Here is a 25,377-nt window from a genome sequence, read left to right as displayed (position 1 = left end):
TCACTTTTTTTTTTTTCGTTAATACAAGGAGTATTCGCATTGTGCGAAGCCCCTAGCGCGAGGCACGTGCTGGCCTCACGCCGAGTACAAACCCGGCAAATACAGCGTACGTGTTCAACAATAGGTGATAGAATTTTCGTGCCATACTTTCGCCATGTTTAGGTCATTACCCTGCCCCACCTATTACTACGACACCTGACGAAGATGATCGCACCTATATGTGGCCGCCGTGAGCGCCAAAGGCGTGAGATTTTGCTCTCCTGTTCGGGACTCAGACGACATCGTTCTCCACCAAAATGGCGGGGCGTGAGCTAATAAAAAAGGCTGAATGCTTCAGTTGAGTTTTGCACTCAGACTACATTTCAGCACTGACAAGGCGATCAAAATTTGCCAAAATGTATCGTACTAAAATTCCTGCCCTCCTTGAGTGGCTCAAACGCATCTCTGACCGCGGCCTTGATTTTAGAATTTCAACGTATTCTTGATATATCTGTGCCATATTTTTTTTCAATGGCGCCCTTTCTAAAAAAAAATCTGGTTCAAACTAGAATTAAACTTTGACGGCGTGAAAAATCTGGGATGTGGTTGAACCTGAAAACTAAGTACCCAGTATATGAATAATGTACTATTTATCCTGTGGTATGCAAAGAAATGTGTACATTTAGATAAGGCGACGTTTATGCTTTTTCGAAGCATATGTAATTATACTTTTGCTAAGCAAAGATTACGTAATAATACATGGGGCTTTTCCAGGGTTTTGCCGCAAAGGCTTCATATTCTGTCAGCATTCTGTCATTGTAGCCTTTTATGAACCACATGCCCGAAACAGTCATTGAACACTACTCCACTTTTCGAAGCAAATCAGTCTTTGAGCAAGAAGTCCACGGCAAACTACATGATTGCTCGGGGTGGTGAAAATGAAATGAGAACCACTTCAAAACATTCACGTCTTAAATGTGCTCAATAGTCCGATGTCCAAGACACAGAGATTTGAGTAGCTGTGAGAAGCACAAGGACACTTGAAACATATATACAGCTCTGTAAATCACTCCTCCGCGACTCATTTCACTCGCCCTAGAAAACAACACTGGATGACATATTTATAGCAACAAAACAATGCTAACGACACTCAGCGGCTTATGAAAGCCAATAAGTTCAGTTTGAACTTCATGGCGCATGGCATGCACTAATTACAAAGGGAAGACGACTATAATGAATAAGGGTTTGTTTCATTCCTTCAACTGGCACTTGGAAAGACGGCCGCAAAACCCAACGTGTGAAGCCAACAAGAGCAGTTCGCAGCACAATATAGACAGCAAACACACATCTCAACGAAAAATGGTGCCGCGTGCGTATTTCCTGACTCCCAAAGGGTTTGCAATGTTGCAGATGATACCTGTTCAGGTATTTGCCTGGTGAACATTTATGCAGGTAATGGGCGCTTACTGAAATCCCTCCACTACGCGGCTGGTGAAAGCTGCTACGTGGGATCACCCGACACCTGTTACAGTAGGGAGAAAGGACTCTGAACTTGAGCAAAGCTCCTCCGTATTGCCAAAGTGCGAAACTAACGTTTCAATTGCGAGTCAGTTTGCAAGCTTGTGTCTAAACTATATAACGGGAATTATTTCCTGTTAGAAGCCACAAGGACTAACCAGAGAGAAGTTCACGCAAATGGTCCACTTGTCGTTGTCCAAACCGAGCCTGGAAGCCATGGGTTTCTTTTCCCAGAGGAAATAACTACTTACACGCTAGGTTACTTAGACATGCGCGCAAGACACACGTCCTTAGGCTCATGCATTCAAAAGTCCAAATGACGCTGGGTGACAGGACTAAAAACGAACACGCACGGTGACAAAGCACTCAAATGAGCAAATATTTCATTAGACGATGAGTAGTAACAAAATTGTGCCTTTGAAGCCCATAGTTAGCTTGAGGTGCAAGCTTTACCTTCGCTGTCTACTGTCATAGAAAAGCTGCTTCATTTGCCTGCCATGTCACCGCACTCAGGTGGATAATTCGTCGCTTTAACCAACACCCATTGCTAGTCTACAATGCACCCCGCACACCCGTCTCTTCGCCGTGTTCACTGCGAAGCCATCAAAGCACTTCTCACGAAACAGCTCAACCGTTTGCAAAGCCCACTCGCGGTGTTGATCGGCTGCGTTTTTCGGTACTCGGGTGCTCACTGAGACACCGGCTGTTTAAAGGCCTTGAGCGTGCTCTGCATGGCCAGATCCAGATCCTGCCTCTTCTTGATGAAGGTGAGCGTCTTCCAGAGTGTGACACGTATGTTCAACTTGGTCCTGCCTGTGAACAAGGCGCACATGTACTCGCCACGCAGTAGCTCGAGAAGCCTGTCCTCATCGGCCGACAGCACGGGCGAGATGTCGGCATGGCCCAACGACGCCGTCTTGGCCAGATCGCCCGTCACGTAGGCATCGTCGATGGCGTGGAAAGGGACGCGGAACGCGGCAACGTACAAGTCCCACATGATGGCCGACGGGATGACCACGAACCAGCCGTGGCAGTGCATGGGGAAATATTTTTTGGGATAGTCGGTACGGCTCAGGTAGTGACGGCTATGTGGGTTTCGAATGACGGCGTTGCCACGGAAAGTGGAGCAGTGCAGCCGCCGGTCGTTAGCAGTGATGCGAGTGCGCAGGTATGCGTCCAGCAGCTCCGGGTGTATGAAGACGTCGTCGTCAATCTTCACCAGACTACGCACCGAGGGGCAGTTGAGCATGACCCAGCGCATGCCGTAGAGGAACTTGAGCGAGAGGTTTCGGTAATGGTCCATGAACGGCAGCTGCACAATGTCGCCATACTGCGTAGCTTCGTCGGTTATATTCACGTCCGGCCGCGTGCCGACTAGGAAGAGCATGGACCATTTGAAGAGCGACGCAATGCGCGGGTGACCCACGGTGGAGCGGAACAGCTTGCGTTCGCGTGCGTGCGTTGGATCCGTGTGCACAAAAATGAGGTGCTCGGCTTTGCCGGTGTTACACAGGTGGCGCACCAGGCGTCCGTCGGCGCTCGGGTCGACTACGCTGGGCGGGTCCAGCGGGAACGGTATCTTGCGCGCCAACCACTCGAGGTCCACGCGCGCGGACGTCGACACAGTCGTTGCGGGCGCGGGCTCCGGCGGTGCATCGGGACTCGCGCGCGGCTCTTCGGGACGCCGGGGCAGCGCGGCGTTCGGTGGATATTTCGCGCTGTCGGCTCGGCTCTTGCCGGTTGATGCTTGGCCGGTGCGGACTCTGTGGACTGGCGCAGCGTTGACGCGCCCCGCGTTCAATTGCTGCGTGGGTATCCACTGGGGGCTGCGATAGATGCAGCCGCCAGCCGTCACCAGGATGAGAAACACGAAGATGATCGGGAAATGGCGCAGGAACTTGCGATGTTGATTCTTGCGGCTGTAAGGCCTCGGCTGCTGGTAGCCTTCCTTGCCGACACTCTGGAAATAAAAGATGCGTTGGCATACAAATAAAAATTGGCATACACAACACTAATACGCCCTAAAATATAGTATACGCCTCAGCCATATGGGATCCCCATCAGAGATGCCTAATAGCTGACTTAGAATTCCTGCAGAACCGTGCTGGTACGCTTCATCTTTTCAGATGATTCACAACAAACCAGTGTAACAGCATTAAAATATCGCGCAGAGCTTCAAGCCTTGTCCCTTCGTCGTAATATATCTCGTTTAACACTATACCATAAGCTTTACTATCACGTATCTCTTCATAAGGAGTTCATGTGTGAACCCTCAGCCATTTTTCTGCGTAGGGATCATTCTTGCAAAGTCAAATACATCATGTGTCGTTCCCTCGCATTTGGTCAGTCATTTATACCTCGTACCGCGGTAGAGTGGAATAATCTGCCATCGCACATTGTCACGGAAACAAATGACTCGAAATTTACAGACGCTCTGCGCAGTACCATGCATACCTAATATATAACGTTTCGCTCTCTGATTTGTAAACTGATTTTTTTTTCATGCGCCGATAACCAGTCTCCGTGACGTTGTCATAGGTTGTGCAAATCATTTAAAGTTGCTGTACTGATAACTATTTTTATTTTTTGCTTCTGTGTTTTTACGTTGATGCACTGTAATTAATTTTATCATAGTTTTGCTCTTGTGTTGTATTTACATTTATGCACTGTTCTTTGCCTCACTGATGTAACATTTAGCCTATGCAATACCCTCCCTAGAGGGCCTTTAGGGTTATTGTGAAATCAATAAAAATAAATAAACATAGGGCATTAAATCATTTCCTTCTTTGCTGGTTCAGGGCGTCACAAAACAAGTAAAAAGTGCAGCTCCTGATTTTGTGTAGAAAATAAGTCTCATGGTGACGTTTAATCGGACAAATTAAACTATAGCAGATGTCATGTTACCCAGATCATTGACAACCGCCATTTGAAGTGACCGAAAAAGGCGAGACATTATGCTATTTCCTAAATCCGCAGAGTAGCACTCATATAGGCTGCCGTGCGGAGTTTTACGAAGAATGTCAGGAGTAACTGAGTGGACAACGCGCTTATACTCAGTAATGGAAACGCCCGGAAACCATAATTTGACAGCTTCATTTGCCGCGCCAAAAAGTCATCCTTCACGTAAATATTCAGCTCAGAAGTGTATACTGGGGCTCTATAACGTAAAGCTATTCCAAACTTTTCTACTCCAATTCTGCTATCAGTCCTCCACGATTGGTCAAAAACTTTTTTGGACCACCCCTACTTCACCTGTCTGTCACTCGGCGTCACGAAAACCGCGATAGCTCCCCATCTGATATGACGTGTACACACTCATTATGCATGATTTGACCGAATAAAGAAAAACACTTATTTCTGATTCGACGCCTTTTCGTCATTAGCCCCCGACTATTGGTCAAAAGTTTTCGGGCTGCACCCGCTTCACCTGCTTGTCACGCGACGTCACAAAACCGCGAAAACTAAGCGCGTCAAAGTGACGTGTACGCGTTAAAGATGCATTACTATGCCGAACGAAACTGAATTTTCTTCTGAATAGCCTCAGGCTGCCCCGTTCCGAAAGGAATAAAAGATGGCTGCCGCCGATTGCTCAGGTGCTGGCTACTCGCACCTGCCGGAGAGCATGGGTTTATTTGCGTGTAATAAAACTTCTTGCGTGGCCGTGTAACGTTTTCGAGCACTTTCGGCACATTTACGACCTCCTTCGACCAACTCTTCTTTGCTGAGAATCCGTTTTAGCGTCATTCTTAAGCTTCCTTTGCATGCCGCCGCGATTTTCGACCAGCCACCGTAAGCTAAGTGAGGGGGAAGCGGACCAATCGCACATGCCGGCACCACCCTCTTCATCCAGTTATCAATTTTCAGTGCACTGGCTCTGCGCCATCGAATCCCTCTCCACTTGAGCGTTCTCCTCGCCTCTTGCCAGCGAATTAGATACGACAAGCCGCTCAGTGTAGGCAATATTATTCGTTTCTCAAGCAAACACAAGTGACCTCCTGTGAACGAGTAGAGCGTTTGATTGGTGTGTTCAGACAACCATGCGGGTGATCGCCCGGTGCTTGCGTCGGTGGTTACGCAAATTTGACGTCAGGAGATTGGAATAAAGACATATTGTAATAGTTTTACGTTATAGGCCCCCTGCATTGCACGAAACTATATACCCATATATAAACGCCTTAAAGAAACGTATTGCTGAAATCGCCAATAGCACACGTTAGGATATTACACGCGCGGCTTCACCTCTGCCTTTACGTCTGAAGGGCAGAGGGAAAACATACATAAGGTGAAAAAAAGGTACAGAACGACCGGGCAAATCGCGGACAAAGCCTCTCCATTAGCACGCAGTGCTGCAAAAGAAAAATGACTACAAAAAAATCTATTTCGTAATCCGTTGAAATACCCGTTTGAGCAAATAAGAAGTCTGTAGCCAGAGCTCTCAATAAAGTTTTCATCGGGTTACCAACCGTGGGCCTTTGCTCGAGGGAACGACCTTTTTTTTTTTTTTTAGGATTTCGTATCCAATCTACCGTATGTCCCAGCTAACGTTAGCCAAGATATTCAAAGAAAGAAAAGCTTAAAAAATGACGGTGCAAGATATGATTATAAGACATTCGGTGTTCGGTCGTCAGAGGTCTGACAACCGAACATCGTCGGTCCTAAAATCCTATCTCACGCCGTGTATTTAAATCTTTTTTTTTTCTTTGAACACATTGACTAACGCTAGCTAGGACACCGTGTATATGGTTATTACATGGAAATAATCGGGAATCTTACTTTTAGGTGGCTATTTCATCATGAAGGTTAGCCTCTTTATTTTCACAAAGTGGATGATCGTTTGCTCGCTTGTTCCAGTGCGGCGATACGATTGTCAATGAAGCTTTGTGTCGTGTATTCATGCCACTGTCTCGTCCACTTTTTGTGTGGCAGCGGACGTATGTAGAGTCAAGCGCGGAGAAAGTAGCTGCTAACGCAAATCTGATGCGGCGTCGACGACGCGAGTCTGAGGCGAAGGAACGAAACTGCGGCGTGAAGACGTTTTCCTTAGATGATGCTGCTAACCCTTTGTTTCCTACTAGGATGTCATTGAACGTGCAGGTTCTAGCCTATACTTTCCATTAAATACTTAATAAGCTAAGGAAAAGAAACACTGACGTCTTCGTTTTCTTGTTCCTCTTTCTTTTTTTTTCTATTTCTCTTCAGAGCGATAGCTTCGAGTATAAAAGAGCTCTAACTTGATCTGATTGGTACTCGTAATGCTGTATTGAGTAATATCACATGGGATAGGATAAAGGAAAGGAAACGGACGGACCGCTCACTGTCAGCCTAATGAATTTTATTGTGCACAAGGCAATATATAGTATGCCGGAAAGAGGAAGATAAAGCAACAGAATAACAATGAAAAAAGAAAGCGGGTGGAAAATTTAGACAAAATAAAGAAAGGCCCTAATCACACAAGTGAGCGATCCAGTAAAATAGGATGCTCGACCTAGAACTGCTTTTTATGTATTGACCATGTGTGCTGCCCGCATGCCCTGCCCACGGCTACCGCGCGTATATAACGGCAATTGGTGTCACTTATGACGAGTAAACGCTTGTTTTTCGTATTGCTGCACTGCCTGTATCGTGCATGTGTATCGGAAAAGTCGCGTAAAGCGTTGCAGAGATTAACGAGCAGCCGAAGCGGTTCACGACGAACAGATGTGAGGCATAAGACTGTTGTTGTGGAATAAGAGACGGAGAACTTTGAACTGATGGAAAAACGACAGACGTCCTTTCGCTTCGGGCGCATCAAGAAGACTGCTTTATTTTTCACTAGAAGGTATGGGAAATGTGAGAGAGTAGTGAGAAGGAGAAAGTCATAATACACCATGCCACACAAGCATTCTTGCACCACGCACGCACCAAAGCCATCGCCACAGGCCGGGCTGCCAGGGTCATGAGCCTCCGGGACATGAACGCTTGAGTGCAGTGGGGCCGTGCGGGGGCCCAAGGACCTGCGTGTCCGCAACTCCCCTGTGTGCAATAAAGTTATCACCACCACCTCCACTCTTGGAACGCACCACCGCACCGCCGGTTCGTTTGTATACGTCGCGCCCGCCAGTAAGGCACGTAGTTTGAGGGGTATCAAGTGTCCGGCGCCTCTGAGAAGTTCTCCTTGCCACTTCGTCGGTGGCCCGCAGCGCGGGGGTTTATCAACTGTCTGGCGCCGCTGGGGAGGGGGACCCTGGCTCCAGAATGGAGGATATACAACAACCTCCCCCGGATGAGCGAACTATTATTGAGCTCATTGCTCTACAATCTCCAAGGGATACAGCAGCTGTATCGGTCGCTTCACCTCAGTTCCCCCACTTAATACCAGTTTGCAGGACCGCACCCTGCCGTCTCTACCCTTAAATGTTTCCTTAATTCTGGCGGTCTTCCACATGTGGCGTTTCAAGCGGTCTTCCCTCAGGAGCACCAATGCGCCTTTCTTCAGATCACTCGATGTCGTTGGTCGGCACATATGTGCCGATCTGAGCTCCAATAAGTACTCTTTCCGCCACCGTCTCCAGAAACTGTCGGCCATGGCAGTCCGGTACTTCCAGCGTCGTGAGAGATGCATGCCACCGCCAGGAATTTCGTCCGGCAGCAGGTGTGGAGGAAGGGTCGTCAACTTTCTTCCGACAAGGAAATGAGCCGGTGACAGTGGTTCTGGCTCTTGAGCATCATCATATATGAAAGTCAAAGGGCGTGAGTTGATCACGGCCTCCACCTCATAAAGAACGGTGGTCAGTTCTTCGAAACTCAAGCTGCTCCGACCTAACACCTTTCGCAATGCTACTTTCACAGATCGCACCATCCGCTCCCAGAATCCACCCCACCAAGCTGCCCGTTCAACAATAAACTTCCATCTGATCTGGTTTCCGGCGAAGCATGACTGCAATTCCTCGACCTGCAACAGCATGAACATTGCCTTTAGATCCCTGGCTGCACGCTTGAATGTGAGCGCGTTGTCCGAATACACCGTCGAGCAAATTCCACGGCGTGCCACAAAGCGTTTAAAGGCCAACAGGAAGGCTGTAGCCGACAGGTCGCTGACAAGCTCAAGGTGGACGGCACGTGTCACAGCACAGGTGAAAATAGCGATGTAGCATTTTTTGCTGTCGCGTGACTGTTGACAAATCAAGGGCCCTGCAAAATCGATGCCAACGATGTCGAACGGGTTTCCCTTTGTCACTCTGTCAGCTGGAAGTGGTGCTACTGGTTCCGTAGCGGGAGGGCAACTTTGCCTGTGACTGACGAGGCACTGCTTGATAATTTTCTTTACGGCCTGACGTCCTCGGATAATCCAATACGATTCTCGCAGCTGTGCTAGAGTATCGCGTACGCCCGCGTGCAGCATTCTCAAATGTTCCTTCCGTATGAGCAGTGACGTGAGGGGGTGATTGCCAGGGAGAACGATGGGATGCTTAGTCTCTTCGTTGTTATCACTGAATTGCAAGCGTCCACCAACTCGCATGAGGCCCTCTTTGTCGAAGTATGGGTTGAAAGGCATAACAGGAGAGCTCTTGTGCAGCGGTCTTTGATTCTTCAGGTTTGAAATGTCGTCGCTGAACGCATCTCGTTGAGCTCTAGCCAACCAGTATCTTTCGGCGCTGATTATTTCTTCAGCTCGTAATGGGCCGATCGTCCTTCCTTCTTTGTTGTGGCAGTTGTCGACAAAGCGGCGGACCCACGCGGTTACTCGCACGACTCTGCTGAATGAACTATAATTCTCAACATTGAAAATTGCCATGGATGACGATGATACTATGGGCATCACCGTCACCTTTCGCTCTTCCATTTGGCACTCCCCAACCTTCGAGCTCGGCTCACTTATCGTTGGCCAACACGTGTCATCCTCCTGAAGCCAACGGGGTCCTTTCCACCACAGTTCGCCTTCCCGCAGGGCCGATGGGAGAATGCCGCGGGTGATTAGGTCAGCGGGGTTGTCTGAGCCTGGGCAGTGTCTCCAATCCCTGGGATCTGTCAGCGCCTGCAACTCTGAGACTCGATTTGCCACGAAGGGCTTCCATCTGGCAGCGTTTCCCTTGATCCAGTACATAGCTACTGCAGAGTCAGTCCAGAGGATGGTAGCAACGTTCTTCAGATCCAAGGCCTTGGTAACGTAGTGGCATAGTCGCGCGCCAATAAGGGCTCCCATCAGCTCCAATCGGGGTAGCGAGAGGCGTTTCAAAGGGGCCACTCTTGATTTAGCCATGACCAAGCTGACATTTGTTAGTCCGAACGGAGACTTGGTCACAATATATGCGACAGCACCATAGGCCTTCGGGCTTGCGTCACAGAAAACATGCACCACTTTCTCCGTATCATCGTTTCTAAAGTCTGCCGCTATCAGTCTTGGAATAGACACTCCTTCGATGCGTGGAAGCTCCCTACACCAGCAGTCCCACTCAGGCTGCAAGGTTTCAGGCAAGGGATCGTCCCAACCAATTCCCAACTCCCACAACTTCTGGAACATTACCTTTACGCACAATGTGGTGGGAGCAATAAATCCAAAAGGGTCGAAAATTCTTGCCGAGACCTGCAGCACAAATCTCTTGTTGTCGGCTCTTGCGGAGAGGAAGTCGATGAGTGAAGTTAGGTTGTATTCAAAGTGGTCAGTCTGAGCATTCCAACCCACTCCCAATACCTTTGTAGCTGCAGCATATCCAGCATCAGCGTTCGTTCTCTCCATATTGCCATTCTCTAAGAAGTTGACGAGATCGCGGTCGTTCGACATCCACTTGTGTAGCCGCATCCCTGCTTGAGACAATATATCTTTGGATTCCTGGCACAAGACTTTACCCTTGTCAAGGCTGTCAACCCCAGTTACAAGGTCGTCCACGTAAAGATGCTTGCGCAGAATACCTGCAGTTTCAGCATACCGTTCCGGCAGGCCTTCAAGATGATGTTGCAACGTTGCAGCCAAGAGAAATGGGCTCGACGTGACCCCGAACGGCACGCGAGTCATGCGATAGGTCACCACAGCTGGAAGCTCTTCCCCTTTCTTTGGCGTCATAGCGTACCAGAGAAACTGCACAGCGTTCCGATCGCCCTCTGATAGTGATATTTGGAGAAAGGCCTTTTCAATATCCGCAACGATGGCAATGTTGTAAGTGCGGAAATTGATCAGCAGATCAATGAGCTCTGGGTTTAGGTTTGGGCCACTTTCCAAAACGTTGTTCAGTGAGAGGCGATTTTTGGCACTTGATGATGCATCAAATACTACCCTCAGTTTTGTCGTCTGGCTTTCGCGACGAACAACTGCTTGATGTGGCATATAGTACACCGGACCTTCCGACGTGCCGCAGTCCTTGCTGGCTGGCTCTGCATAGCCCTTTTCTATGTAGTCTCTTATGCAGGCGTCGTATTCCCTAATCAACGAACCTCCTTCCAAGAGGCGCTTTGTCTGTGCTTTAAGACGCCTTGCTGCGCACTCGTAGTTGTCACCAAGCTCGTAAACCATCGAATTCCAAGGGAACGACACCTTATAGCGGCCATTCTCAAAGTTGACGGTTTCTTTATAGTGCTGAAGGACTGCGTCCTCGTGACGAACTGGCTCATGTTCCTTGATACCGATGTGCTCGAGCTCCCAGAAAGACTTTAGCTGTGCTGATATTTCCTTGTAAATTTGTTCACTCACTCCTATCCGCATCACGCCAGCAGCCGAGGAGCAGACTCCTGTTGACTTCCTTGTGCCGACCTGGCCCTGGACTGTCCATCCGAATACAGTCTCCACCGCCATCAATTTGGAGCTGAGACGCTTAGTGGATCCCGTGACAATTTCCCAGTAATGATCAGCGCCAATCAAAAGGTCAATATTTTCGCTTTCGTCGCCCCGCGAGGCGTCTGCGACTTGGAGGTGAAATTTTGAAAGTTGAAGTAGAACAGAATTTGATGGAGCAGCCATGATATCTGCACAGATGCAAGGAACCTCCAGCGCTTCCACTCGCACCCCTTTTCCGTCGTACTGGCTTCCGAGCCACAGCTCCACTCGACGCGTTTTTGTGCGTGTGGTGGCTGATGTCTCACCAAAGGCAAATATTTTAAGTTCCTCTTCTCCCAGCACTTTTAACTGCAGCTTTTCGGATAGGTTGCGATTAATGAAAGTTCGCTGACTGCCACCGTCCAGGAGAAGCCGGACAAGCGTACGTTCATGTGGACCCACTGTCCAAGCTCGCGCTGTCTGTAGGATAAACTGCTGCTCTCCAGTGCACATCAAGTCATCTCCCGTGCCTAATGAGGACTTCAACACCGTGGCTTGCTCAATCACCGGTGACGAAGATGCATCCCTTTCATCAGTGTTGCGGTGTCTCCTAAAGTGAGGGTCGCACATTGTCGTTAAATGTCTGCCCTTGCAATGCGCACACCTGAGCCACTTAGCTTTACGGCATTCTCTTGCCTCGTGCCCTTTTGTTGTACACCGGAAACATCGATTGTCACGCTTCAGCACCTCTCTCTTATCCGCCACAGACATCTTTGCGTTGCAGTTGCCGGTCTCATGGCCGTTCGAATTACAAAATAGACATGCTGTGCTGTCCTTGATCGTGGTGTGCAGTGCCGCTGCAGTAGGCATGTTCGCCGCTTTAGTGTTGCTGTTGCGCCTTTTTTTTACCAATTCGGCACTGTTGTCTCTCGGAGCTTCGGCCCGCTGTATGATCTCCCGCGTCGCAACCTCTTTTCTCAAAAAACGCAGGAACTCCTCCAGCTCACTTCCCTCGTTCGTAGCCTCGTTTTTTCGTTGGTATTCCAGACGAAGGTCGGCAGGCACCGCTTTCTTTATTACGGTCAGTAACAAAGTTCTATAAGTGCCAACACTCACGCCTAAAGAAGTGAGGCTGCGTACACCTGTCTCTACTTCGTCGACGAGGCTGCGCAGTTGACCGAGATTCCGTGAGTCACGCACTGGCTTGATGTTAAGCAGCCGTGACATGTGGTCTTCTATAATAACTTCCTTTCTGCCGAACCTCTCCTTCAATAGCGAGAGCGCGACATCGTAGTTGCCTTCCGACAAGTCAAGTCCTGCTACCGCAGCCGCCGCCTTTCCTCTCAAGTAGCTGTTGAGGTACTTGAATTTGTCTACGTTTGAGAGATTCTGGTTAGCGTTGATAGTCGACTCAAACTGACTCCAGAACCCTTGCCACTCTCGAAGCTCTCCGTTGAATTTGTTGATTTCGAGCTTTGGCAGCTTAACGGTGGAACGTATTTGCGAATCGTTTGCGCTAGATTCTCTTTGATCTGAGGAGTTTAGTGTGCGATCTGATGAAACATTTGTGCAGCTAAAGTCGCGTAGCATGCGTTGTACCTTTGTTTTCGCCACGATGATCTTTTCTCTGTACATTTCGGAGCATGCAATTTCCTCTTCGAAAGCTTCATCTTCAACGCCTTTTTCTATCTCCCGATCTAGCTCTTTCAGTGAGTCTTCTTTAAGAGTAAGAAGATTTAGCTTTTCTTCCAGCTCACCGATTGATGCGCTGTCGTCCATGGTGGATACTTCATTGATCAGCTTGGTTGTAGATGATCGCGCCACGGCCCTTTTTCGCTTGATTCTGTCGATGTCCATCTTTTGACGTTCCTATTCCCGGGTTTCGGCACCAAAAAATGTTGTGGAATAAGAGACGGAGAACTTTGAACTGATGGAAAAACGACAGACGTCCTTTCGCTTCGGGCGCATCAAGAAGACTGCTTTATTTTTCACTAGAAGGTATTGGAAATGGGAGAGAGTAGTGAGAAGGAGAAAGTCATAATACACCATGCCACACAAGCATTCTTGCACCACGCACGCACCAAAGCCATCGCCACAGGCCGGGCTGCCAGGGTCATGAGCCTCCGGGACATGAACGCTTGAGTGCAGTGGGGCCGTGCGGGGGCCCAAGGACCTGCGTGTCCGCAACTCCCCTGTGTGCAATAAAGTTATCACCACCACCTCCACTCTTGGAACGCACCACCGCACCGCCGGTTCGTTTGTATACGTCGCGCCCGCCAGTAAGGCACGTAGTTTGAGGGGTATCAAGTGTCCGGCGCCTCTGAGAAGTTCTCCTTGCCACTTCGTCGGTGGCCCGCAGCGCGGGGGTTTATCAACTGTCTGGCGCCGCTGGGGAGGGGGACCCTGGCTCCAGAATGGAGGATATACAACAACTGTATACGCATATAAAGTATGCAGTCTGTAGTCTCTATAGCGTATAATGCAAGGGCGGAGCAAGCGCTGCTTCCTCGCTCCAAGCTCGCATCTCAGCTCTTGTTTTCCGGACTGCTCGCCTTAGTAATACATACGGCAACTGTCGAGTGAAATAAAGTTACGTATTCGTGCCAAGCTTTCGTAAAATATTTATTGCGTGAGCGCGTCTCCTCGTTGGCCCATGCCCTGGAGCTAGTCCCTAAAGATAGCGATTGGTATAACAGCCCCATTGCAGCGGGCATGACCAGTAGCGGACGGGCCTTGCCGTATGGTAAGGTCCGCACTCGTGTAAGGGCCGCTCCCCGGACTTGACAGCACAAAATAATAATAATAATAATAATAATAACAAAATTTCTAAAACTGAAAAGAAAGAACGTCGCTGAAGCTTCTGTCCTCTCTGATTATGGGCATATGGTGTCGTCGGACATTGTGGACAAAGTCCCACGCACGTCTAATGCCATGGATGGAACCGGGGACGACTGTGCCCACGAGTGTGCTGCCGAACCGAGCAACGGAGACAGTGGGCTTCTTCGATTTTACACTTCTGGCTACCCGCGGGCTGCCAGAGCCAGCCAGAGCGCCTTCGTTTTTCTCGGGTTGCTCCGCCCACCGCGCGACGCACTTCCGCCGGGCGTTCGTTTTGCTCGGGCTGGACGGTTCTGGCTACCCGCGGGCTGCCAGAACCTGCCAGGACGATTTTGGTCTGGCTGCTCTCTGGAAGTTCTCTGGCTAGCAGACGACTAAAAGAGGCGATGGGCGCTCGCCGCCATCTTTGCTGGGACTTCACGGATTGCAACGCGGGCGCTTGAGGACTTACATTTACCTCGCTCAGCCAACTGTCTACGGTCATCTTCGGATTTCCTTACTTCTAGCGTTATCTTTTTAGGTGCTAACGCTCCGTTGCGCATCGCGAAGCGGTGTGATACGAGCCGTGGTGAACCGCTTGAAGCTTTTGTGTGTGTGTCCCCTGATTGCTTCTTCGCGGCGGTGAACAGAGCGCCGCGCTCTCATGCGTGCATGTTAACTGCATCGTGTTCCACGAAAGTTGTAGACGCTCATCCACACATTGCGGTACATTTTGGGTTCGTCTTTCACTGGTGGCGTTCCTTCTCACATATCTCGCGTATGTATATATCTCTCCTTTCTCTGCAATTAGCCAAGGCTTTGCAGCTAGCCCATGTTCGCTCCGTCTGTCCGTCGTATGCTTAGGTGGCAGCTCGAAACCGATGTGTTCGAACTGCAGGCCGTTGATATAAGAATACACTGATTGCACTCGGTACATTAGACACACACGTATGTACATTGGCTTATTGCTCTCATGATTGCGACCAATGTTTTTCGTGTGAAACGTTTCGCTGGTCACAGGCGACGTGCATTTTCATGCGCCAGCCGCGTCCCCAGCTCCTTGGGGTCAAAATGAGAAGCACCACCAGCCACATCAAACTTTCTGAAATCGAAGCCCGTGCAAGCAGGTAGGCGCGAAATTTTATGCGTATGAGACGTACCCGATAACCTGCTTTTTCATGTCTTGTAATGACACAGCGCCAACTCATCAATGTCGCCAGTGGGCGACGTGATCGCCGCGAACAGGGATCCTCCAACTATCGCTTTCGAGTATACAATCACGATTTCGCGTCTTGTCGTCCGCCGCGTCGGAGGCCACCTGTTGCGCTGCGCAAGGTGAGGTTGGCCCAGTACGCGTCCTGCGCCGAGTCGCGCGAAATCGCGCGAAAGTGATCGTATTCCTGAATGCAACTATATATTTTCAAGCTGGTAACGCATAAATGGGCCGACTACGCCGAGCGCGCGCCGGCCTCGCCGGGCGCTGCCATGCTGGTAGCATGTTTACATTTGGCCAGCTGTAGCGGCGTTCGATTTTGCAAACTTCGGGCAGGTTCGGGTTGTCTTGGAATCCCAGCCCACGTGACTTCCTGTCAGAACCGGAACTAGCTGGCTGCCATCTGGCTGCCAGCGGGCTGCCAGAACTCCGAAAATCGAAGAGGCCCAGTGACAGTGGGAAGGACCAGGCGTGCACCGGGTGCGTGACGTGCACGCGTGAATAAGTAAATGCATTATGAACACAACATGTTCGCTCTTTTCGCACAAAGGGTGTTCGCGTGGATTACGCAGGGCCGAAAAAATGGATCGAAATGGCCCGTCCCCGTGTAAGGGCCGCACCTCGTCAAGATCGTGAAAGAAAGCGCGGGCCATACACGAGAGAAGTTTTGGAAATACGGATTGTTTACCTTGCGTGCACGGAACTATCTTCGTCGCATCTAAATTTGACTGCAATAAAAAAGCCAGGGATCAAATGACAGTCACTTTTGGTGAAAGCTTATGCATTACGTTCATAAAGCTTTTTTTTTCCTTCTTTCTGCATACCTCATCTCCGTCGTGAACAAGGCGAAATAATATACAGGGTATTTCCGCTAACTTTAGCCAGAGTTTAAAAATGTACCGATGCAACCTAAGACGACGCGAACTTTTCTATGAAGTGTGTCACGCTATTTTTTGTATCTTGCTTAAACAGATAATTAGTCAAGGTTAATTAACCAACTTCTGAAGGAACGAAGTTAGGCAAAAAGTTGCAGAGTGGTTTGCCAAACGTCCGAATGAACAGTTTCTGTCTTTTTATCTATTACGTATGAGTGTTTTTCAGCTTACTGCGGTATGCCCACGAAATATAAAAACTACTACGTGACATGCCCGCTTGAGCGCCGTGATTGCAGCGCTCCCAAACTGTCCGCGTACAAACGAACATAGCATCTAGCAGGGCGTGCTGCCTCTTAAAAGGCGACAGGGTAATGACGAAGGCATTGGCTGCGTGATTTAAGCCAGAGCGATGTGCTTCCCTCGCGGCGGTTCATGATAGCGGTAAAAGCAGACGCAGCGGCAGCACACCCGGCTAAATGCCATGTTCGTTTGTGCGCGGACCGCTTGGGACCAGTGCAATCACGACTCGCAAGCGGGCATATCACGTGGTGTTTTTTTTATTTATTTGAAAGGCACCCGCAATAATGTGACAAACACTAATACTTAATAGAGAGACAGAAACTGTTTATTCGGACGTTTTGCAAACCGCTCTGCAACTTTCTAATTGGAACTCTTTTTCCTAGCTTCGTTGCTTCAGAAGTTGGTTAAATAATCTTGACTAATTATCTACTTAAGCAAAATAAAGAATAGCATGACACACTACATACAAAAGTGAGCAACATGCACTTGGTCGCGTAGTCTACCAGACGTACGCGTTCCAATGCGTCCGCACACGCCGCGCTGACTCGACGTCGCGTGGCGCCCGACGGAGGAAGAGGGCGCGCACCCAAACGATGCACGAGTTGCCGCGCGTAGCCGCGCGTCTCGTCGCGGCGGCGCAGTGTTGCTAGCTTGCCATGTTCAAGGCAGTCTAGCCTTAGCTTAACGGCCTCGTTAAGCAATGTGTTACATATTAGACAGTTTTAGTTTAGCGTCAGCAACTACAGCGTACGCTATACGCTATAATATAGCGTACGCTAAGCAGCGCACGTTTTTTACAATTTTAGTTGACCGGCGATATCTTCGAATCTCAGAGGCCATATGCCGTTGTTGCGGCTATTTCGCGCCATTAGCGACAGGTGGCGTTGACATCTCGAATGTTTCTTTCGTTAGGCTTCGACTCGTTCGAAACGAGAAGCGATCTCGAAAACACCACGAGGTTATCCATAATACTCTGTCGTCGAAGCGGCCTGAGACTAAGCGAAAGCCGTTTACACAGTCATTTGCTACGAACGAAGTGCATTTTACAAAAGCAACGCCAAATTCAATTCGAAGCGAGCAGCCGGGACCGCCGCCATGTTTCCCGCAAGCTTGCCTGAACGTCGCGCGAAGAGTCGTTCCGGAAGTGACGTTGGCTTGCCGTGGTCATGTGAGGTGTGTCATGCTACTGACGCGAGCGGCAGCTTCCGGCGCGGGCGCAAAAATTCTAGCGGTTGTAGGTCTCCACGCCGCCGCGCGCCGACACGCAAAACAGCCTCCGCGCCTGACGCCGTACGCGCCCAGGCGTGGTGCGGCGCGTGCGGGCGCATTGGAACGCGTACGTCTGGTTGAGCGGCGTGGTGCGGCGCGTGCGGGCGCATTGGAACGCGTACGTCTGGTTGAGCCTCTCAACCAGACGTACGCGTTCCAATGCGCCCGCACGCGCCGCACCACGCCTGGGCGCGTACGGCGTCAGGCGCGGAGGCTGTTTCGCGTGTCGGCGCGCGGCGGCGTGGAGACCTACAACCGCTAGAATTTTTGCGCCCGCGCCGGAAGCTGCCGCTCGCGTCAGTAGCATGACACACCTCACATGACCACGGCAAGCCAACGTCACTTCCGGAACGACTCTTCGCGCGACGTTCAGGCAAGCTTGCGGGAAACATGGCGGCGGTCCCGGCTGCCCGCTTCGAATTGAATTTGGCGTTGCTTTTGTAAAATGCACTTCGTTCGTAGCAAATGACTGTGTAAACGGCTTTCGCTTAGTCTCAGGCCGCTTCGACGACAGAGTATTATGGATAACCTCGTGGTGTTTTCGAGATCGCTTCTCGTTTCGAACGAGTCAAAGCCTAACGAAAGAAACATTCGAGATGTCAGCGCCACCTGTCGCTAATGGCGCGAAATAGCCGCAACAACGGCATATGGCCTCTGAGATTCGAAGATATCGCCGGTCAACTAAAATTGTAGAAAACGTGCGCTGCTTAGCGTACGCTATATTACAGCGTATAGCGTACGCTATAGTTGCTGACGCTAAACTAAAACTGTCTAATATGTAACACATTGCTTAACGTGGCCGTTAAGCGAAGGCTAGACTGCCTTGAACATGGCAAGCTAGCAACACTGCGCCGCCGCGACGAGACGCGCGGCTACGCGCGGCAACTCGTGCATCGTTTGGGTGCGCGCCCTCTTCCTCCGTCGGGCGCCACGCGACGTCGAGTCAGCGCGGCGTGTGCGGACGCATTGGAACGCGTACGTCTGGTTGAGCCTTTGCACCGGCATATTTTTAAACTCTGGCTAAAGTTAGCTGGGACACCGTGTATACGTAAGAAGACAAAAGAGAGAACAACACGAGTGCGGATTCGGAAATGGAACGTCTACGGAAATTACAGAAAATATAAACCAGGGAAACAAAAACAATCGTGAGTACGCGCAGACATAAAAATAAAGGACATCCGGGAGGTGATGACGGCTTATGAAATACTGATTAACACTGCAGCGTTTGCTTCTATCAGCCGAGCGTTGCCTTGTCCCTAACGTGAGTACCGTGTCTTGAATTCGCGTGAGTTTGTTCCAGCTTTGCGTATTCCTTTGGCTTAAACTTCACGCCAGTTTCCCATAAACCTCGCAGTCACGCGTCGGCGCTCGCTTCGTCCTTTTCCTTCTTTCGTGGGTCGTATTTAGCGCAGTTCTTAGACGAAAATGAACGTTAAATGATTACATAGCTCACTTTCTCTTCTTGTTCCGGATAACTTTTCCGAGTGTAGCACGTGTAGCGCGGCACAATTTTTCGGCACATTTATTTTCATAATTGAGTTACTGAGTATTGGCGAAATTTGCAAAATGCAGGAATTGGTTTCACGCGGACAAAAAGTCGCCGTCAGCCTGACTGTATCAAAATGCTGCAAAGAGAGACGATAGGTCTGTAAAACCAAGCTTTGTGGTGAGATTGGGTGCGATCAAACGAGCTCAAAGTCGTCACACTGCGACGCACTGCCGGAAATGCGGTCAGAACCCCCTGTTTCAGGACTGCAATGTCACAACAAAAAACACAGATAAATTCACTAGAAAGGTCATCGAAGTATGTGCAATCGTCTGTGTGCAGTATGTTCCACATCCACGGCCAAAAATGACATTCACTTATATGCTCATGCTGTATGCCAAAGAAACTGAAAGCAGTAATGCGTGAGGTGCGATCGCAGTGAAAAATTATAGGAGCAGGAAGAAGGTATGCAATATTAGCGAAAACTATAAGAACACGAAAGCCATGAGGTAATGCAACCTAGCGGGAAAATAGAACAGTAGTTGCACAGTTTTAGCAAAGGAAGAGCCGTTGAGTCAAAATCAAGGCTAAACCAGAACCATGGTTATACACTTAACATCATGCTTAGGCTTCCTCGCACCTACAGAAGTCGCACACTGGCCATCGAGCATCTACTGTGTATCTGTCCTCGCGACAACGTACAGCGCCTCTCTCTCTGGACAAATTTAAACCGGCTGAACTCGAGACCGTTCTCTGAGTCAAAGATACTCGAACCGTGGCCCCACCCGTCACTTGAAGTGCACCGGTTTAAGAGACCGCTTATTGTGTCCCTGTGCGCACTCACACGTGCACTCAGTGTTTACTCTCTCTCCCTCTTTCTATTCCCCTTTTCCTTACTCCCACTGTAGGGTAGCAAACCGGACGCTCGTCTGGTTGACCTGCCTGCCTTTCCTCTCCTTGCTTTCTGTTCTCTCTCATGCTTAGATATTTGCATAAAATAGTGAGTAATATTCACCAGCAATAATATTCACAATGGTACGCCAGTTATTAGCTATATAATGCATTATTTATTTATTTATTTATTTATTTATTTATTTATTTATTTATTTATTTATTTATTTATTTATTTGACATACGTCAGTACTACAAGGGCTCTAGCCGTAGTAGGTACGCTAGAGGATTCACAAAGAACGAACATGAACACGAGTGTTACAAAAACGCTAGGTAACAGAACATGACATAGTAGAATCAACTACAGGAATGAAATCGTTAAGGAGAAGGGAACGCGTATCACCAGGTAGCAAATTCCAAAGGCCACTTGTTCTGCGGTAAAAGCTGTACTTAAATGTATTAATGGGTGGGTAGCAAGGTTGCAGATCAAGTTTGTGGTAACTTCTGGTAGAAGCTTTCTTGGCGAGTGTTAAGTGCGCACAGTTTGACAGACTGACAATTAACGATACTATACAAAATTTTTAAGGAGTCCACATCGCGGCGCGCCGGAAGTGGTGCCAATATTAGTAGTCAAGTTCAAGAAAGGAAGAGTAGTAGAGGGTGAGAAGTATATATGTCGTATCTGCGGCATATAAAGCGCCCAATTTTCTTCTGCACGGATTCAATTTTACGAACATCACACTGGTAGAAAAAACGTCAAACAACAGAGCCATGCATACTCAAGTATAGGTCGAATCAGCGCAGTAGCTTCGTGTCTTTAGGGCCATCCGAAAGTGTGCGCTTTATACATATATCCAAGATTTTGGAGTGCTTTACCAGTTCACATATGTACGTGATCTGACCGTGATAGGGCACGTATCCAAATCATGCGCTTATTTTACCTAAATATGGCAGGATCCTAATGCACAGCAATATTAAATGGAAAGTCATTCCAATGCACAGTTGCTAGTAATCAAACACATTAACTAAACGCATATTGGCCCGCCCGAAGATGCACAGGAAGCTGCGACGAACCCGCCGTGGTTGCTCAGTGGCTATGGTGATGGGCTGCTGAGCACGGAGGTCGCGGGATCGAATCCCGACCAAGGCGGCCGCATTTCGATGGGGGCAAAATGCGATAACATCCGTGTACTTAGATTTAGGTGCACGTTAAAGAACCCTAGGTGGTCAAAATTTCCGGAGTCCCCCACTACGGCGTGCATCATAATCAGAAAGTGGTTCTGGCACGTAAAACCCCATATTTTAATTTAAATTTAAGCTGCGACGACTATGCAGGGGCCCAGATGTGCGCGACAGATTATCAACTGGAAGGTAGACAGATGCCCACTGTGAATTACGTTGCGTGGAAGGAGGAGCAGCCTTTTTTACACAGTTCTATAGGTATAGGCGCGTCAGCGAAAGCTTAATGTTAGTCATGCCAGGATGTTGACTACATAATTCTTACAAATGAAAGGTGCGACACAGCTACGGTTCGAAAAATACATCCTGGAAATTCATTTCAAGTGGATGCGTCTTGCAAGCTCACCAGCTGCAATTAGTAAATTCCAGTATGTGCTGTAATTTGTTAAGAAGGTAATTAGTGACTTTTTTGTTAATTAGTTGAATATGTGTTTCGGTTTCTCGTGCTAGCACTGCCGCCTCTGAATAACCCAGCTAAGGACAAGAATTTCGCTATCTGCTACAGGCGACTTTTAAAAATTCCATAAAGCTTCAAATTGATCGCACTGCAGATACTACACAACCAAAGCATAAAGGATAAGAATATAGAAAAGTACAGGCAAAAAAATTAAGGGGGACTTAGTTATCGCTACGTGGATAAATGCGAAAGCATTGCGACCATCGCACGATGCTTAGATATTATGCCACAACGCCAGGTCATGGATTCGAGTCGGGTGCCTCAACTCTACCTTAATTACCGGTGCCTTAATTAACTTCGCCTTAAGTAACACCAAAGGTCGTGGGTTCTACTCCCACCAAAGGTCGAGGGTTCGACACCCACCAGAAATCGTGGGGCTTAACTCCAACTTAATTTACATCAGAAGTCGTGGGTTCGAGTACCTTAATTAACCATATCTTAATTGACTTCGTCTTAACACCAAAGGTCGTGGGTTCGACTCCCACCAAAAGTAGAGGGTTCAATTACTTTTTGGACCACTGGTGGTCACGCCCACGCCGACAACTATGCCGGATTTTCCACCTCATGAGCCATATAATGCTTTCGCATTAATAATAACGACACAAGAGGGCTAAAAGGTTGAAACGGCTTAATGTTCGAGGCAGAGCACGAGGCGAACTGGGATATATCCTGCGAAAATCTGCCGCAGCACGTGCAAAGAGAGGCAATGCGCACGTTGATTTCTCGCGTTGTGCCTTCTACGGCAGCCTCCACTGGCGCCAGATGATGACGATGATGATGATTTATTGGCATCCCCTTTGAAACGGGGCGGTGACAATTAGTCGCCTAGCCTGCTTGAGTTACTCGGGTACGCTAGACATGCTTTCCGTTCCAGCATTTGTGTATACATATCTTTGATCTTTTTTTTTCTCTTCCTCAAAACTTCCCTATCTACCTTGTTCCGCTACCTATATGCCCGTAACGGGTCCGCTCGTATCAATCTCTTCCCTGCTTTTTTTCCACCAATACTCTGAACGTCTCTTGCTCATCTAGACTACTAACCGGTCAGCGCTTCCATCCTCTTTAAATCCAAGCGTTTCTGGAAGGTGTACGTCACCTTACGGTTCTCACTGAGTGCACCCCTTCGCATACCATCGGGATGTGCTGAGTGGTCTCCGGCGTTTTGCTGCAGCAAACACATGCCTCATTCCAAATATTTGCTCCGGTACGTTTTTGTCCTTAGGCAACCAGCTCGAGCCTCAAATAACGAGGCACTTCCCTTCGTGTTATCGTACTCCGTGTTATTGTAGAGCCCTCGGGTAACAGTGCCACCTGGGAGCAGCCGGGCGCGCGCGCCACATTACACTTTCTTGCTGGGGAGCACGCCGGATAGGACGGCCGGAGCAAAACCTGCCAGTGCGCGAAATCACGGAGACCATGTCCAGAGCGAGGTTCCTGCTCCAGCTCGCCAAAGAGAAGCAAGCTTAATCGAAGCGTTACACGGAGCAACGTCGCGGAGCCTGAATAAAGCACCTTGCCGTCGGTTACTGCGTCCATGTAAGGAAGTCAAACGTGCGGGAATACATTTTTTTGCACTTTTTGGATGCCAAGAGGGTAATCGAGCAGCAAGAACCGGCGTGATTTTTTCGGACGACGGGCGAATACGGAGTCCGAATACGAATCATCCAAGTTTTAAGCAACGCACCCAAAAGCTGAAAACCGACTGTCCTGCTTTTCTATAGAGTGGACGCTGCTGTAGCTGTCAATCTTCTCTGCAGGAAATGGCATTGCCTGTAGCACAACCTGGCAACTTTCCAGGTCGTCGCTGCAAGATTAAACAATGCAAGCAAGCAGCGATGAGCTAGCCGCATCCACCGCCGCGCTCAGAGTTTATTATACCGTTGAAGCAGAAGGCAATCAAGCACCAGCAGACTTGTGCCAGCGCCACGGAAGAGAGCTCACGCGAAAATGACTCCGCCAGAGTTAAAGGACTACAGGTTATGCCAATAGATAGCTGGTTTTCTTTCTTTCTTTTTTTGAACGTCCAGGGTTTCGTGACACGACTTTATCAGTAAGTCCATCAATTTTATTTTATTTTCTCTTTGAAAGAGGAAACAGGACAATATGCTCACGATGACGAGGATGCGCTGCGACAGCGCAGCACGCGAGTGGGCGAGGCACTGTGAGTATAGTAAAGAGAATAACGTCAACCACGATGCTTATCTTTCCCGCTCATCTGGGAACCGCCAGACAACGCGACCATTTTTGTACAGGGCAGTCTTCAGGAGAAAAACGACGTAGGAGGCATCTTTTCCTAGGACAGGGGGGGGGGGGGGGGGAGGAGAGAGAGAGAGATAGGGTTGCCAGTGTGATGGTCTATTTTTGTTCAGAGTGCAGGAAAGCACTTATCACTTCGCACTCCAATCTGCTAGAAGCGGGGCCATGGAAGAACGGGGGGGGGGGGGGGGGGAGCAGGAAATATTGGGGAGTCGGCTGCCCGCTGCCACCTCTTTCACCCCTTCAGAGCCGCCCCGCCGACACAAGGTGGTGCACAGTGCGTCGAAACCCATGGCTCCTTGTCGCCGAGTTTTCTTATATTACAGCCCACTTGATACAGACACGGCTAATTGGAAAATAAACTGTGGAAGCTTTACAGATAAAAGTCAGCGTACAGAAGACCTCCGATGCCGTTATCGCATGCTCGTTTCTCGATTGCAAACTTACATGCGCTCTCTTCATGTGCAACGCAAGTGGGGTCAGTGATGCCACCGTGCTTGCAAAAGACAGCCGCACTTACCATCTTTCCTGTAGCGCTGCGCCTGCTTCCAGGCACGGGCTTCGGGCGCACTCAACTCATCGCTTGGCAGTGGTCGGGACTTCTGAGTTCTGGCATCTTCCGTCGGGTGACTATGAACTCGGGGAAGCCATGATGTCCCTCTTCTTTCTCTTCGTCGAGCTACGAGACGACAGCGACGTCTGTAGCTGTGGACAACGTTCGCACTGATATACAGCGTTTTTACTTGGGCGACGCGCTGCGTTTCTTTACGCAAACAAATCTTAATACTGCCGCTAATATACTATGATGAAGTACTGTTTGAAAACAAAAATAATATTTAGTGAGCAACGCCCTTTACGTATACCGCTTTCTTACTGCACGTGAAAGTCCAGTCAAAAGAAAAGAAAGAAGATGCTCTCGCTAACGTGAGCGCCAGTAGCCGGCTTTGCACAACGGCTAGATTTAGAAAATTTTCTCCTTTAATATATTGTGCAAAACAGACGTTCCAAGTAACGTACTCTAACCGTTTGTTTTTCCCTTGGGACAGTCAATGGTGTCCCACACGTAAATTGCTTACCGCCCTCACAAAATAAAGATGCCGTACTTTTACACGTGTCTGGTCTGGCGCTGTCCCTTCTATGCCATACCTGCAATGAACTTGAAATAACTGATCATTTTTATCAACCTGCCGGCGGCGATATACAATCCAAAGAAAGAAGTACATCTAAACTCCATTCCGAAAAGTAGCCGTTGCTGTAAATACTGAAGATATTGTTTCCTTCGGAGCATCTACAGTGGTTTTAGCCACAGGGACGCATGCATGGCCGTCTGCGGGTTCCTTTGTGACACGA

General features: G+C 49.1%; 1 protein-coding gene across 1 annotated transcript; it reads right to left on the bottom strand.

The window, feature by feature from the left end:
• Positions 1 to 514: 514 nt before the first annotated feature.
• On the bottom strand, positions 515 to 24,787 carry LOC142581484 (uncharacterized). The gene is made up of 2 exons (XM_075691213.1): positions 24,548 to 24,787; positions 515 to 3,457 (listed from the first exon to the last, which is right to left on the bottom strand). Exons 1-2 carry the CDS (start codon positions 24,548 to 24,550, stop codon positions 2,186 to 2,188), a joined length of 1,275 nt encoding a protein of 424 aa, XP_075547328.1. The 5' UTR covers positions 24,551 to 24,787; the 3' UTR covers positions 515 to 2,185.
• Between the last annotated feature and the right edge of the window lie 590 nt (positions 24,788 to 25,377).

This window comes from Dermacentor variabilis, chromosome 1 (genome assembly GCF_050947875.1).
Source record: "Dermacentor variabilis isolate Ectoservices chromosome 1, ASM5094787v1, whole genome shotgun sequence".
Classification (NCBI taxonomy): Eukaryota; Metazoa; Arthropoda; class Arachnida; order Ixodida; family Ixodidae; genus Dermacentor; species Dermacentor variabilis.
The sequence above is the reverse complement of the archived record's forward strand: the minus strand, read 5'-3'. Positions and strand labels throughout refer to the sequence as shown.